We start from the raw sequence: 16,529 nt of genomic DNA, 5'->3' as shown, positions 1-16,529 counted from the left end.
TGAAGCCAGGAGCCAGGTGCTTCTCCTGGTCTCCCATGGAGTGCAGGGCCCAAGCACTTGGGCCATCCTCCACTGCACTCCCTGGCCACAGCAGAGAGCTGGCCTGGAAGAGGGGCAACCGGGACAGAATCCGGCACCCCGACTGGGACTAGAACCCGGTGTGCCAGTGCCACAGGCGGAGGATTAGCATGGCACCAGCTGCCATGTGGTTTCCAAAGCCATCCAATCACAGCCTGTTGCCAGGCAGGCTCCATTGCCAGGTGGGTTTTGAAGCCATTCCTGAGTAACTGTCACTAGCTTGCCAGCAGCAATCTTGGGATGGCCTTCTTATTCTACCACACTGTGCCATAGCACCAGCCCCAGGATTTATTTAGATATTTGAAAGAGTTACAGAGAGAGAAGCAGAGACAGAGAGGTGACAAATCTTTCCTCTGCTGGTTTTCTGCTCAAATAGCCACACTGGCCCTGGCTGGGCCAGGGGTCAAGAACTCCATCTGGGTGGATCTCCCATTTGGGTGGCAGAGGCCCAGGTGCTTGGGCCATCTCCCACTGCCTTCCCAGGCATATTAGCAGCGAGCTAGACCCAAAGTGGAGCAGCTGTGACTGGAATCAGTACTGCTAATAATGCTGGCAGTGGCTTAACCTGCCATGCCACAACAAGGGCCCCATTATTACTTTCTTATGTGGTCCTAATGGTGCTTTGAAAAATTGAGGCACAAAAGACATTTTGGGTTGGGTCAATTGTTTGAGGAGAGTCAGCATTTTCATGAAAGCCTAGGCAACAGCTTCTTCAGAAAGCCCAGGCATGTGACTGAAATCCTCACTCAAACAGGGCACATCAAGAAGTTAGCAAGGGCAGAATTTGGGATTTGAACCCTGTTGGCTATTCATTAGGTGATTTCCTATTTGGATTTGTAATTTAGTTTTCCCACAGGGTTTCAGCACTACAGGGGGTTCACTTGGAACATTTTCATATTACTGATTTTTTTTCTATTGAGTATTTTATGCTATTATTTGGGCTCACTGCAAAGCAGTGTCTTTAAAATTTTTTCTTAACGTAGGATATGCAGCAGGGAAATGTATTATACACCGCAAACCTATAACCGAACCTCATTTTTTTACAAAATAAAGCATTGCGGCTACAGTTGCCCCAGAGTAGGGCTATGCCAAGGTCTGTGTGTAGGCAGTTAATGTAGCAGAGGGAATGCAACTGAGCTGACGGACAAGCCAGCACAGGCATGTGACCAAGGTCCCCACCACCATGGCAACGGAGCTCGAGGCACAGGGCTCAGAATCGTCTGCTTGGGGGATGGTGGAGGATGTGTTTATCCTGATGCCTGTCCCACATCAGGCTCCAGGGGTCCCACAGCTATTAACCCCAACCCCCTCCTTCCAGTGTACGTGACAAGCAGCAGCGGCATGGTGGATGTGGTCAAACCTTACAGGGAACTGTCTTGGGCATCAGCAGCTTAAGGAAGAAGCAGAACAGAGAGGGTGCAGCCACAGGACATGTCCAGTCAAAGCAGTCACACACACAGGCTGGTTCAGGCCCACTAACTAGTGCTTCTTAAAATCCAGGACCCAGAAATTCTTTATCAGGGGGGCTATAGATCAAAACCATTTTCACAGTATTAAGATGACAGCTGTCTTCCCTATTCTTGTTCTCATAAGTATGCAACGGAGTCTTCCAGAGGCTTTGTGATGTGTAGTGACATAACAGATCCAATGCAGAAGGAGATATGAGAACAAGCTATCTTCCACTAAACCAGGTAGTAAAGAGATTTGCAAAAATGTAAAGCAATTCTACTTGTCTCAGTATGTTTTTTTGTTTTGAAAAATATAGCTGTTTTTCATGAAATATATATGTTAAATTTCACTATACTTTTGGGAAAAGATTATATAGTAATAATTCAGGTTAAATGTTTATAAAACAGAAACTATTTTTCATTATCTGATTAGAATGTGATAATCAAATTAAAATTTTAAAAGCATTTACTTATTTGAGAGGCTGAGACATACACACACAGAATGCATCTCCTATCCGCTGGTTTACTCCTCAAATGTTGTCAACAGCTCCAGCTAGGCCAAGCTCAAGCAGGGGACCAAGAACTCAACCCAGGTCTCCCATGTGGGTGGCAGGGACCCAACTTCTTGAGCAATCACCTGCTGCCTCCCAGGGTCTGTGTTAGCAGAAGCTGGAATCAGGAGATGGAGATGGGAATCAAACTCAGGCAGGCGCGCTAACTGCTAGGCTACACACCTGCCCCTCAACTTCAGAACAGAAAAGTAACAGCTTTATTATTTATAGGTAAATATTTAATTTCTAAACATAACTTTATACATAAAATCTCTTTGGGGCTCTTTCCAAGGATAAAGGGATTCTGAGCTTTAAAAAAAAACAGGTGGAGAATCCTTACACACAATTAATCAAGACTCTCAAAGAACTGCAGCCAGTTTGAGAAACACTGGTGCAACATTTTTGACCAAGAACAATGTGGCTGGAAAACAGCACATTAGTTACTCTGAGGTTTAAAATGCAGTGCGGTACTAGAGTTATGTAAGGTTCCATCCCGACCCATTTCAGAACCAGGGCCCTTCACTGGCCCTAGGGAGGACAGGGAGCTCCTAGGGGACTTCCTGGAGATGGGAGGGGGACTGCGAACTGCTGCCCTTCTCTTCCATTGTGGACAGCCACTGCCCAGCTTGACCTCTAGCTCAGGTCAGCTAAACTCAGGTAGGCAGTCATTCACGACCTTGGCTGCATTGTTAGAAGCATCTGGGAGACAGTAAAAAGCAACCCTGCCTGGGCCCCACTCCAGATCAATGAATCAAAACTTCTGGCAGGAGGTGGGAAGGTGGGGCAGAGCTGGCACTGTGGCATAGTAGGTTGAGCCTCCACCTGCGATGCCAGCATCCCATATGGGCACCAGTTCATGTCTGGGCTGCTCCACTTCTGATCCAGCTCCCTGCTGATGGCCTGGTAAAGCAGTGAGAGATGGCCCAAGTGCTTGGGCCTCTGTACCCCCCCATAGGAGACCTGGAAGACGCTACTGGCTTCGGATTGGTCCAGCTCCAGCTGTTGTGGCCATTTCGAGAGTGAACTAGCAGATGGGGAAACCTCTCTCTCCCACTCTATAGCTCTGCCTCGTATTAAAACAAACAAACAAAAAAAACAACTAATGGGTTGGATATGGGCATTGTTTCTGTCCATGTAAGCCATGTTACCATGCCAAGGAAACCACCAGGCAGATCAAGGGACAGGGCATCTCCCGCTCACCGCAGACTCCCTCTTGCCTTCCCCTAGTTAATGCCCCCTCCACAGGTAACCTCCAGTCTAATACTTGGCATCATAGGTCAGTTTTGAACTTCATGGAATCATACAGTATAAACTCTCCTTTGGCTCAACAATTGATTTGTGCTCTTCATTCATGTTGTAAGGTAGAGGTACTTCATTCTTGTTTGCATGACTGTAAATGAGGGTCTTTCAAAACGCTGATAGAAAAAAGAAACTAAAGGTATTTATCCTGGGGGCCAGCACTGTGGCACAGCACATTAAAGCCCCAGCCTGCAACGCTGGCATCCCCTATGGGCACTGGTTCATGTCCCAGCTGCTCCTCTTCCAATCTGGCTCCCTGATGACATGCCTAGGAAAGCAGTGGAAGATGGCCCAAGTCTGTGGGCCCCTGCACACATGGTGGGAGACCAGAAAGAGGCTCCTGGCTCCTGATTATCCCAGCTGTGGGAGGGCCATTTGGGGAATGAACCAGCAGATGGAAGAACTCTCTGTCTCTCCCTCTCTTAACTCTGCATTTCAAATAAATAAAATAAATCTTTAAAAAATGTTTATTTTGGTATAAAAATTTTGGAAAATCCCATGCAGCTTTTCATAATATGCATTTCCATGCACTTTCTTTTTCTTTTTATTTGACAGGCAGAATTGGACAGTGAGAAAGAGACAGAGAGAAAGGTCTTCCTTCTGTTGGTTCACCCCACAAATGGTCGCTACGGCTGGTGCTGTGCCAATCCAAAGCCAGGAGCCAGGTGCTTCCTCCCAATCTCCCATTCGGGTGCAGGGCCCAAGCACCTGGGCCATCCTCCACTGCCCTCCCGGGCCACAGCAGAGAGCTGGACTGGAAGAGGAGCAACCAGGACTAGAACCCGGTGCCCATATGGGATGCCGGCGCCGCAGGCCATGGCATTGGCCTCCATGCACTTTCAAAGCTCCCTTATGATCTACTGCATAAGTAGACCAAGGTTTATTTAGGATTCTTTATATGGAGTTTGCTGGCTCCCTTGAACCCCTCTGAAGTGGGATGACATGCTCTCATCATGAAATACAGCAAAGCAACGGCAGATGCCTGTCACGGGACATACGTGCTTACTGAAATGCAGATCCCCATTTTCTTAACCACTTAAAATTACTTTCTTTTTCACAGAAGGCATAAACGTGTATAAATTAAAATGTGTGACTCCAGTCCTGTGTGTAAATATATGCACGTGTGCACACCTCAAGGAAAACTCAAGCCAGACTAGTATAGAGATTTAGGGGTTGTAAGTTACAGGGCCTTGTCCAGCGCTACATTTGGATTTGGTTTTACTGGTTAACTGTGAGCATACCTTTGTCAAGTTAAATATATATATGAACCTTATTTCCACCTAAGTGCATCTTATTGTTGCGCTGGACACATCCGGTATTAATAAGGCAGTACCATTCAAACATTCATTTACCAAACCCACCAAGCCCAACTGTACTTCTTCAAGTCAATAAAAGTCATCTAGGCCGGCGCCGCGGTTCACTAGGCTAATCCTCTGCCTTGCGGCGCCGGCACACTGGGTTCTAGTCCCCGTCGGGGCGCCGGATTCTGTCCCGGTTGCCCCTCTTCCAGGCCAGCTCTCTGCTGTGGCCAGGGAGTGCAGTGGAGGATGGCCCAGGTGCTTGGGCCCTGCACCCCATGGGAGACCAGGAGAAGTACCTGGCTCCTGCCTTCGGATCAGCGCGGTACGCCGGCCGCAGTGCGCCAGCCGCGGCGGCCATTGGAGGGTGAACCAACGGCAAAGGAAGAGCTTTCTCTCTCTCTCTCTCTCTCACTGTCCACTCTGCCTGTAAAAAAAAAAAAAAAAAAAAAAAAAGTCGTCTATAAGTTCCCGACTCCACGAAGATCTGGGAATGACCCCGATCACATTTTCTGTCAACCTTGCCGGCCTGCACACTCAGCTCCATGTACCCAGTCAGTTAGCTTGTCTCCAGCAAATGCTGCAAAGCTCTCCCCTCCTCCACAACTCCACTGCCACCACCCTGGTCTATGCAGTCATCATTTCTTGCCTGCAGTAAAGCAATCAATCGTCTCCTTACTTTCATACTCGGGTTCCACTGCCAACCTCTACCCACCCTTCCATCCCCCTCTCCCCAAATCTAGTCACCCATCAGTCAGAGTGACCTCTAAAAAACACACATCAGGCCATGTCACTGCTTTCCTTACACTCTCAACAGCTCATACCTAAGGTGCCTCACACTCATCACACTTGCCACTTACACTTAAACCTCAACTCCCTACCCTGACTGGCAAAACCTGTAATGAGGTCTGGTCTCTCTCGGAGCATCTCAGAGCATGTCCCTTCGTCCAGCCAGCTCTGGACTACCGCTGGCTGTCTCTGCTGAGAACCCTCCATGCTCCTTCTCACCTCTGCCCTACCTGCCTCACAGAAGCTTACCCTGCCCCTCCTTCAGTCTTTACATGGCCAGCTTCTTCTTCTGTTACTCAGATCTGAATCTCCACTGCCTCTGAGGGGCCTCCCCTGACCATCCAATCTACAGTAGTTCTCCTACTCTCCAGAGCGTTAGACCATCTGAATTCTCTGCATGGTACTTATCACAAAGAACATTTTCTTAGTCTATTTCAACCTCTGCCTCTAAAATTTAAGTTCTCTAAGAATCTTACTACACCTTCAGTGCCAGAAAAAGAGCCAATGCATAATAAGTACTAAATAAATATCCCTGCCTGACAAGAATCTGACAGCACAAATATAACGCGTACCCTTCACCCAAGTCTAACGTTGAATTCTGGGTCAACCAGGAGGAAGGACACAGTGGTCCTTTGCAAATCACAGGACAAATGCAGCCCTGGAGGGGATTCTTGATTATACTGACCTGGTGTTTTTTTTTAAAGTCTGCTATATGGTAGTGTAGTGTTTTATTTATTCTATCCATTAATTACTAATATTGAGAACACTTACAGCAATAATTGAGCTTAATCTAAGAGAAGATCAACTTACATCTTTTTATATCTCAATAACAACTATTGGCGAGAGATAGTCAAAATAAGTATGGTCAAAATTACTATGTTAGGAACTTATGATGCATTTGCTTGGTGTGCATCTGTCCACACTCGGTTCAGTTTTTAGTGCAAGGTTCTTTGGCTGAAAGAAAGAACATTCGGTTTACTTCACTAATAGGAACATCTCTCAGTGCTGGGATGGCCTCTGCTTGGTATTTCTTCTGCTGCTGATTTTTAGCATAGTTATCTGTGAGAAAAGAACAAAAATCTTTGTTTACAAATGCAGCTTCTTTTCATCTCTGTGGCTGATAGAGACCCCCCCATATGGCTTACTTGGCTGATGTTTGGAGAATAACACTTCTGTTTAATATAATTAAATGATTATTTAATCCTCTCTTTAGAAGAAATGACCCAATTAAAATAACAACTTGGAAAGAAATTAGTATTTCTTTTAACTGTACAAGGATGATGAGCCTCAATTGCATGTTTCTCACAGGGACAGAATTATATCTAGATCTTAATAATGTATTTAAGTTGACATCACAAAACTATTGAATCATTTGGCACAAATATTCATGTAAACTTAACAATTTCCTTTTTGGATAACCATGTGGTTACTGTAAGTCAAGAACGCAGGAAATACATACAGTAGTTTATAAGGAAAGAAATTTAAACATAAACTATAATTGGTTTTCCAAAATATATTGTATTGGCTTATGAATAAAGGTTTTTGAAACTCGAAAAATCATACCAGTAACTTAAAAACTTTACTTCCTAGAATCTAAACAAGCTCACGTATCAGTCTACTTTAATAACTGGACTTGAACTGAAAAAAATGTTATAAAAAAAAGCCACAAAAATGTGCTATGGCTCTTCTCTGCAGTCAGCTGGGATCAGGTGCACATGTGACCCTCCTGAACAGGGTGTGCAGGGACCTGATGCTGTCCCTTGAATGACAGGGCCTGTGTAGGGTAAAATATGCTTCTCTCAAAGTGGCTGAGAATAAAATTTGTAGGGGAAAATATATGTTAACTAGTGCTATAATTCATCACAATTTCTCTCTTCCATGAATAGAACTGGTGCAAGTTAATCAGAACTTATTTCCTTCATGTATTTCTTTTTTTTTTTTTAAGCTTTTTATTTATTTATTTGAAAGACAGAGTTCTGGTGACAGTGCTATGGCACAATGGGTAAAGCCTGCAGTGCCAGCATCCCATATGGGTGCTGGTTCGAGTCTCAGCTGCTCCACTTCTGATCCAGCCTCCTGTCAATGTGCCTGGCACAGCAAAGGAATATGGCCCAAGTCCTTGGACCCCTGCACCCATGTGGGAGACCCAGAGAAGCTCCTGGCTTCAGACCAGCCAAGCTCTGACCATCACAGCTATTTGGGGAGTGACTTAGCAGATGGAAGATCTCTCTCTGTAACTCTGGCTTTCAAATAAATAAATAAATAAATACACCTTAAAAAAAAAAAAGAAAGAAAAAAAGGAGTTTTACAGAGAGGGTGAGACACACACAGATCTTCCACCTACTGATTCACACCCCAGATGGCCACAACAGTTGGAGCAGGGCAGGTCTGAAGCCAGGAGCTTCTTCTGTGTCTCCCACATGGGTGGCCAGGGTCCAAGGACTTGGGGCCATCTTCTGCTGCTTTCCCAGGCATATTAGCAGGGAGCTGGAGAAGTGGAGCAGCTAGAACTCAAACCAGAGGCCACATGGGATGCTGGCACCACAGGCGGTGGCTTAACCCATTATGTCACAAAACCAGCTCCAATATTTCCTTTTGTGTAACTCTACTTACTTCTCCTAGGTTCTTCTCATTGTCCCAATGTGTGTCTTGCAATCTTGGTTGCTTTTCTGGATAAAAGGGCAATATCCCACCTGTTCATTTCCCCAGCACTTTCCTTTCATATAAACTTACCTGTGATTGTATGAATGGAGTTGAGTGGAGAGGTACTCATCATGTTAATGCCAAACAAGAGTACATAACCAATGACTATGGTAATCAAGAGGTAGACAGGTAATGCAACTGCCCAGTATCTGCAGAAGAGAAGATTACAGTATGGAATGGGTACCTTAGAAAGTTGCAATTCTCAATAGCCAATCATAAAACATGTTATTTGAATTTTATTCAAGTAATACTTGCTCACGATAGACAATTCTTCAAGGCACATAATGAACAGCTGCAGTTTCCTATCTCACTTGTCCCATCCGGAGTCTTATTCCCCAGGAAGGGACACTTTCATTACCTGGGCTGTTGCTTCTGATACTTAACTTCCTAATTTCTACATAATGTGCTACTATTATTTCTTGGCTTCTTCTGTTTCATTTTCTCCAGATTTCCTAATATAACAATAGGGAATTTACTTCCTCCTATGTCTTCTGTACTTACAATTTCTGGTTAGGTCAGCTGTTGTTAAATATTATCATGACTATATAAACAACATTTACAACAGAGAATCTTAGCTTTATACATCTTATTTTTGGTTTTAGAGACAGTTTTTATTTGAAAGAGTTATTGACAGAAACAGAGACAAAGATAGAGACAGCCATAAGGACAGATATAGTGAGAGGGATAGCAATAGAGATAGAGAGATCTTCCATCCACTGGTTCACTCCCCGACAGCCACAAGGCCACCGCTGGGCCTGGCTGAAGCTGGAAGCCCAGAACTCCTCCGGGTCTCCACAGGGGTGGAAGGGGACAAGCATTCGGGACATCTTTCACTGCCTTCCCAGGCACACAGGTGCCAGCTTAATCCCTGTGCCACACTGCCAGCCCACATTACACACTTTCTTTTTTCTGGAAGTAGTAATTACATCTTTTTGTCTGTTTGATTTTTCCATGCTTCTATCAATACTCAAGCTCAAATTCTCTGATAGGATTCCTACAGTTCCCAAACAGTTAAATACACTGAGTGTTCCATCTTGCCAAGTTTTTTTTTTTTTTTTTTTTTTTTTTTTTTTTTTGACAGGCAGAGTGGACAGTGAGAGAGAGAGACAGAGAGAAAGGTCTTCCTTTGCCGTTGGTTCACCCTCCAATGGCCGCCGCGGCTGGCGCGCTGCGGCCGGCGCACCGCGCTGATCCGATGGCAGGAGCCAGGAGCCAGGTGCTTTTCCTGGTCTCCCATGGGGTGCAGGGCCCAAGCATCTGGGCCATCCTCCACTGCACTCCCTGGCCACAGCAGAGGGCTGGCCTGGAAGAGGGGCAACTGGGACAGAATCCGGCGCCCCAACCGGGACTAGAACCTGGTGTGCCGGCGCCGCTAGGCGGAGGATTAGCCTAGTGAGCTGCGGCGCCGGCCCTTGCCAAGTTTTACTGAGTACATTGTTTCATTAATAATTTTTTCCCTATGGTTTTCTCTTTCTGGAACTTTTTTTTTTTTTTAAAGGTTCATTTATTTGAAAGGCAGAGTTACAGAGATGCAGAGGCAGAGAGAGTGAGAGTGAGAGAGAAAGAGAGATTTTCCATCCAAAATTGGTTCACTCTCTAAATGGCCACAGTGGCCGGAGCTGGGCTGAGCTGAAGCTAGAAGCTAGAAGCTTCTTCCAGGTCTCCCACGTGGGTGCAGAGCCCACAAACTTGGACCATCTTCCACTGCTTTCCCAGGAGCATTAGCAGGGAGCTGGATCAAAAGTGGAACATTTAGGACTTGAACTGGCACCCATACGGGATGTGGGCACCGCAGGCGGCAGCTTTACCTGCTACGCCACAGCGCTGACCCCTGGAACTTTTTATTTATGTATTTATTTATTTGAGAGGGAGGGAGGGGTGAGGAGAGGGAGGGACAGAGAGGGAAGCAGGAAGAGAGAGAGAACACACCCTTTCATTGGTTCATTACTCAAATGCCTGCAATAGCCAGAACTGAAGCTGGGAACGGAATCCAAGTCTCCCATGAGGGTGGCAGGAATCCAGTTGTTTTAGCCATCACCACTGCCTCTGGGATCTGCATTAGCAGAAAGCAAGAATCATTCACTACAGCCAGGAATTGAACCCAGGTAACCTGATGCGGCACTGCAGGCACTTTAAGGGCCAGGCTAAATGTCTGCCCTATTTTCTGGGACTTTTAATGTACTTTATTATACTTTTCTCTGTTTTCCACTTTGTTGTTTATTGTCCAGCCTTTCAATTAAATATTTTAGTTTTGGAGTCCAGCATTGTGGTACAGCAGGTAAAGGTGCCACCTGTGACGTCAGCCTCCCATACAGGCCCCAATTTGTGTCCCAGTTGGTCCACTTCTGATCCAGCTCTGGCAATGGCCTGGCAAAAGCAGCAGAAGACAGCCCAAACGTCTGGGCCCCTACCACATGTGGGAGACCCAGACGAAACTCCTGGATCCCAGTTTCAGCCTGGCCCACCCCTGGCTTTTGTGGTAATCTGGGGAGTGAACCAGTGGATGGAAGCGCTCTCTCTCCCTCTCTTCCCCTGTTTCTGTAACTCTTCCAAATAAATAAATCGTAAAAAAATTTATTATCTTTATAATTTGCAAATACAGTAACTCCTTGAACATTTGTATAGTATTCTTGAACTCTGCATAGTATTCTGTTCATTCTGAAGTTATAATCTTCTCTGAGTATTTTACATTAAAAGCTTCTGTATGGGGCCAGCACTCTGCAGCGGGTTAATGCCCTGGCCTGAAGCGCTGGCATCCCATATGGGCACCGGTTTGAGACCCAGCTGCTCCACTTCCCATCCAGCTCTCTGCTATGGCCTGGGATAGCAGAAGATGGCCCAAGTCCTTGAGCCCCTGCACTTGCATGGGAGACCCAGAAGCAGCTCCTGGCTTCAGATCGGCGCTGCTCCATCCGTTGTGGCCAACTGGGGAGTGAACCATCGGATGGAAGACCTCTCTTTCTCTCTCTCTCTGCCTCTCCTCTCTGTGTAACTACTTTCAAACAAATAAATAAATCTTTTTTTTTTAATTTTTTTTTAAATTTTTTGACAGGCAGAGTGGACAGTGAGAGAGAGAGACAGAAAGGTCTTCCTCTGCCGTTGGTTCACCCTCCAATGGCCGCCGCGGCCGGCGCACCGCGCTGATCCGATGGCAAGAGCCAGGAGCCAGGTGCTTTTCCTGGTCTCCCATGGGGTGCAGGGCCCAAGCACCTGGGCCATCCTCCACTGCACTCCCTGGCCACAGCAGAGAGCTGGCCTGGAAGAGGGGCAACTGGGACAGAATCCGGCGCCCCAACCAGGACTAGAACCTGGTGTGCCGGCGCCGCTAGGCGGAGGATTAGCCTAGTGAGCTGCGGCGCCGGCTCCAAATAAATAAATCTTTAAAAAAAAAAAGATCCAAAGCCAGGAGCTTCTTCAGAGTCTCTCACGCGCGTGCAGGGGCCCAAGCACTTGGGCCATCTTCTGCTTTCCCAGGCCACAGCAGAGAGCTGGATCGGAAGTGGAGCAGCCGGGTCTTGAACAGGTGCCCATATGGGATGCTGGCGCTTCAGGCCAGGGCGTTAACCCACTGCACCACAGTGCTGGCCCCTCCATGTCTTTCAAGCTCTCCTTTTTTCTTCTGTATTTCTTGATATACTTTTCTCAACAACTGGGTAACTTACAGGCAGTCCATTCATATTTTAAAATGAAGAGCTGACAAGGTAACCGAAAGCACTGTGTGTACATGAGGAGATGACCAATTATCAGAGACCTTGCCCACTTCACTGGGGTCTGCCAAATGTCACAAATTAAAGATTTTTGTGTTTGGTGTTTGACTGGTCAGCATCCTAAGAAAGAATCTTCCCATCTTCTCTGTGATCTGGGAGGAGAAGGTGACAAGAGGTTGGACGCCTTGTAAGGGGAGGCGCTGAGGTGGGACTTCACCACTTGGTCATGCAGATTCTCACCAGTCCCATTTTCAGTGAGGTAACTTATGTCCACACAAAGCTCTAGAGACCCCCAGGCTAGAGACCCTCATTCAACTGTTCCAGGGAGAGAAAAGCTCCAGTTTTCTGCAGGGGATGGCAGGGTCTGAGCCCTAACTTTGAGGACTAAGGGAAGGAGATCTGACCTCTAATGTTCTTTTAACATGTTTTGAGTCCAACTCAAAATGACCGCATGAAAGAGGCATCTGGTTCCTTCAGTGTCTGAACCATTCTGAAGTTCCCTACTTCAGCCACGTGGAAAAAGCAGAAACAAATTCAGTTACAGTTACCTATCTCAATCTGTTTTCCAAAATTTTGTTGACATCTCTTATCTACTATCTTAGCTTTTGGTCCTGTGGGACCTTAATTTTAAAAAAACAGGATCAGTTTAGCAAAAATTTGGGGAGGAAATGGATATAAACATGTGTGTTTACTCTACCATCTTTAATTAGCAGTGTATCAATAATGATCTTTAAAAAGCTTCTAAAACCATTCATGCATTTAAAAATAATATGATCCTTCTGAACACCTTTGCTTATTCTCTTCTTTAAATAAACGTATTAAGGGATGGGCATTTCGCCTAGCAGTTAAGCCATGGATTAAACACCTGCATCCTCCGTTGGAGTACCTGGGTTCAGTGTCAGCTCTGGCTCCAGAATCAGCTTCCTGCTAATGCAGCAGGACCTGGGTCCCCACCACCACACAGGAGACTAATGCCCCAGGACCTGAGTCCCTACCACCACGCGGGGGACTAATGCCCCAGGACCTGGGTCCCTACCACCACACAGGGGACTAATGCCTCAGGACCTGGGTCCCTACCACCACACAGGGGACTAATGCCTCAGGACCTGGGTCCCTACCACCACACAGGGGACTAATGCCTCAGGACCTGGGTCCCTACCACCACACGGGGGACTAATGCCCCAGGACCTGGGTCCCTACCACCATGCGGGAGGACTTGCATTGTGTTCCTTGCTCCACACTTGGCCTCACTCCCTCCCCCACTGCCCTGGCTGTTGCAAGCATCCGAGGAAGCTGTGTCTCTAAAGAATATTTAAATACATATTAAATATATCTATGTTTAAACATGTAATACCCCTACATATATTTTATACATGTAAATATATGTGCAAAATATGTTTTTCATATATATATATGTGTGTGTGTGTGTGTATATATATATATATATGTTAGACTTACTTTTGAGGCCAATAGGTCAGGCCTAATGAGTTTAGCCAAGATTCAGGAATAAAAGCCCACACGAGATAAAGTACTGCAGAAGAGAGACAAAGAGGAGAAAAGTAAGGCATGCATCCAATCTCATAAGGTCAGATAAAATAAAAAGGTTCCTTTAAGGGGCCCTGATTCATTCAGAATAGCTTTTCGCTTCTTTCAATTCTTCTGGCTCCTTATCTGTACTTTTCTTCTAACATTCATCATAATTACCTTATTACTAGTATTTTTAAAAACATTTCTGTAGCAGAGCAAAATTTCAAAACACCTACATCAATGATGACAGATTAATTTTCTTCTTGACAAATATGTATTACAGAACTCTGTCAGGAGTGTGAGATTCAATGGTGAAACCAAGGGGCCAGTGTTGTGGGTAGAGCTGCTGCCTGTAATGCCAGCATCCCCTATGGGCGTTGGTTTGAGTCCCAGCTGCTCTAATTCCGATCCAGCTCCCTGCTGATGCACCTGGGAGAGCAGTGGAAGATGGCTCAAGTGCCTGGGCCCCTGCACCCATGTGGGAGACCTGGAAGAAACTCCTGGATTCAGCCTGGCCCAGCCCCACTGATTGCAGCCATTTGGGGAGTGAACCAACAGACAGAAAACCTCTGTCTCTCGGTAACTCAACCCTTCAAATAAATAAATCTTTTTTTTTTTTTAATAGTGAATCCAAAAGAAGTAGCTTCTGCCCTCTCTGTACTCTCTAAAAGTGAACAGATATGTATATCAGTTATTTCCACTCCACTGGGACAAGGGCTAGTGCATCAAAAACAAAAGATGACACAGGAGCACATTAGTAGCACCTCCTCCCCCCTCCTTCCCCTTGCCAAATCTCTCCCATAGCACATCTTAGCCTCTGACACTGGCTGTCTCCCCTTTCAAAATGAAAACTCCACTGGCCTCTAACAGGGCCAGACATACAGTAAGCACTCAATAAACACCTGAATTAATTTTTGGTTCTTCGTATTAGGGACTTAAGTCTAAAAATCACTGCTTTTCCTTATTTATTTTGGTTTATACTCTGAAATATTCTTTGGCCAGGATTTACAAATACAGTAACAGCAGCAGCTAACACTTACTGCATGCATGTTGTCTCCAAGCACTGTTTGAAGTGCTTTACATACATTACCCCAGTTAATCCTTACACTAGCCGTGAGAGGCAGTGGAGTGAAGTCAGCCCATGAGTCTGGGTTCAAATTCCCACTCTTTGATCTACTACCTTTGTGATCTTAAGTGAGGTACTCAAAGTCCAGTATTCTCACTTTTAATATGAGGCCAGCAACACTAGCACTTCCTCATAGGACTGTCCTATGCATAATAAGCATTCAGTAACCATTCTCTTAAAGAAGTAAACAGCCCAGGTCACACAGTGACTCTGTGGACTTCAAATTGGGACCTAGTTTTAAATTCTTCCCTCACAGGCTGGGCCACGAGGGCCATGTATGAGCTGTACTGATGGTGCAGGGAGGTGTTTTTCAGTAAGGGTTTAGAAAAACTACCATTCCCCTACCTTTCTGGTTCCCATAAAGTTGGACTGGGAACACCCAAGTTTCTCCCTCCTGCTTGCCTCCTAATTCCCAAATCCTCTTGGGGAGAGACTTGGGGCCTGCTGTGCCACTCTGAGCATGAGTGTCTCTGTGAGCACCAGTTTATTTGTAGGAGTGAAATGGAACATTCCGGGGATTAAGTGAAATCCAGGAGGTTAAAGACACATCGCCCAACCCCACACGGCTCCTCTAACTCTCTGCACTCCCCAGCTTCCGATGCCTGCCCGGAACATCACTTCCAAACCCTCTCAGGCCTCATTCCAGAACTCTCCATGTGCCCCACCCCCGGGGAAGGCTTGATTTCTGAGCCCCCGCTGTGCTCCCCGGCAGGCACCACGCCATTATTAATTTACTACTCTGTCTCACCCCCAAGACCACGACCTTCTGGAGGGCAGGGGCCAGGTTCTATGCACTTTGTCACCTGTCTGTCGCTGCGTAAACACGTGCTGCGGTTAGACCTTTTAGGCCAGTGCTGGGACATGGAACATTCTGGACAAAGATGGCTTCCCTTCCGGATTTGTGGGAGAGACGCAAGCAGAAAGAAGCAACAGCTCCCGTCCGCGCATCCTAACAACAAATGCACGATTCCCTTGGCCATGCCTCAGGGCAGTACTTACTGAAGCCAAACTGGGAGCTTAAGAACAGAACAAAACCATAGATGGCTCTTTCTGGCAGTGGCGACGGTGAATTTTCCACCATTTTCCCTGCGGCTCTAGTCCATCTGTGGAAGAGGAACACAAGCGTCGTCAGGGATTTGCCGCCCCTCGCCACTGGCCTAGTATAACCTCATCGCTCTGCTGCGGGCACGGCCTCTGCAGCGCACGGGAGCGGCCGCGCGCACCCCCGACGCGGCCCGGCCGCGCGCGCACAGGGCTCGCGGGCTCGCGCGGCCCGCGGGCAGGCGGCGACCGGGCGAGGGCGCGTCCGGCTCCGCAAGCTCGGCCCCAGGGACCCCCGCCCGCGCCCCGTCCCGGTTCCCATTCGAAGCCCGGGCGCGGGCGGCCCTCGACCTGAGCTCCCTCAGACGCCCACCGAGGCTCCGGCGGCCACCTCGGCGGCCACCTCAACGCGGCGTCCTCTGCGCAAGCGCCGACCAGGAAGCCGCAGTCCCGGGTGGGGGGGCGACAGGAACGAGGGAGGGAGAGAGCGAGGCAGCCCCGGCTCGGCGCGGGGGCCGGCGGGAGCGGCCGGCTCGCGGCCGTGGGGAAGGGGCCGGCGCGGCGCCAGTGCGCACGCGCGCTGCCAGCCCACGTGACCGTGCTGCCTCCCGCGCCCGCCGCTCGCTGGCTCGCCCGCCCGCTCGCTCGCGCCCGCCGCCTGGCTGACGTGGAGTGCGGAGGCGGCGGAGGCGGCTGCGGGCTGCGGGCCCCGGTGAGTGCGGCGGGGCTCCCGGATGTGTCACCTTGTCCCGCTGCAGCCGAGATGCCCGGGGAGCGGGGCCCTCCACACCCCCTCCGTGGGTGTGTGGTGAGTGTGGCTGTGCGCGCGTGGCCGGGCGTGCGTCGCACGGGGGCCGGCTGAGGCAGTGTGCGTGGGTCGCGGTGCCCGCGCGGGAGGGGGTGTGGCCGCCTTTGTCTGCCCCGGTGGGTGTGTCCCGGGGTCTGGGGCCCTGGGTGTCCGT

General features: G+C 48.0%; 2 protein-coding genes across 25 annotated transcripts in view; one reads left to right on the top strand and one right to left on the bottom strand.

The window, feature by feature from the left end:
- Positions 1 to 6,254: 6,254 nt before the first annotated feature.
- PIGP (phosphatidylinositol glycan anchor biosynthesis class P) lies at positions 6,255 to 16,450 on the bottom strand. Of its 5 annotated transcripts, none has more exons than XM_089331421.1 (5): positions 16,311 to 16,450; positions 15,526 to 15,629; positions 13,332 to 13,404; positions 8,197 to 8,315; positions 6,255 to 6,522 (listed from the first exon to the last, which is right to left on the bottom strand). In XM_089331421.1, exons 2-5 carry the CDS (start codon positions 15,605 to 15,607, stop codon positions 6,392 to 6,394), a joined length of 405 nt encoding a protein of 134 aa, XP_089187547.1. In that variant the 5' UTR covers positions 15,608 to 15,629; positions 16,311 to 16,450; the 3' UTR covers positions 6,255 to 6,391. The 5 variants fall into 5 exon arrangements, with proteins under 5 accessions (XP_089187547.1, XP_008273091.1, XP_008273090.1 ...); XM_008274869.5 differs by lacking the exon at positions 16,311 to 16,450 and adding an exon at positions 15,941 to 16,144; XM_008274868.5 differs by lacking the exon at positions 16,311 to 16,450 and adding an exon at positions 15,971 to 16,132.
- TTC3 (tetratricopeptide repeat domain 3) overlaps positions 16,143 to 16,529 on the top strand; it is a 127,103-nt gene continuing 126,716 nt past the window's right edge. For 5 of the 20 annotated variants that reach the window (XM_089331420.1, XM_051833621.3, XM_070071833.2 and 2 more), the window contains exon 1: positions 16,174 to 16,279. The gene's annotated coding sequence lies outside the window, so the exon portion shown is untranslated. Of the gene's footprint in view, positions 16,376 to 16,529 lie in introns of all 20 variants that reach the window. The other 15 variants (XM_008274872.5, XM_008274870.5, XM_089331411.1 and 12 more) reach the window with 13 other exon arrangements.

The sequence above is a fragment of the Oryctolagus cuniculus genome, chromosome 4 (assembly GCF_051225735.1).
Source record: "Oryctolagus cuniculus isolate XC-2025 breed Fujian yellow rabbit chromosome 4, ASM5122573v1, whole genome shotgun sequence".
Taxonomy (NCBI): domain Eukaryota; kingdom Metazoa; phylum Chordata; class Mammalia; order Lagomorpha; family Leporidae; genus Oryctolagus; species Oryctolagus cuniculus.
This window is presented reverse-complemented; position numbering and strand designations above follow the sequence as displayed.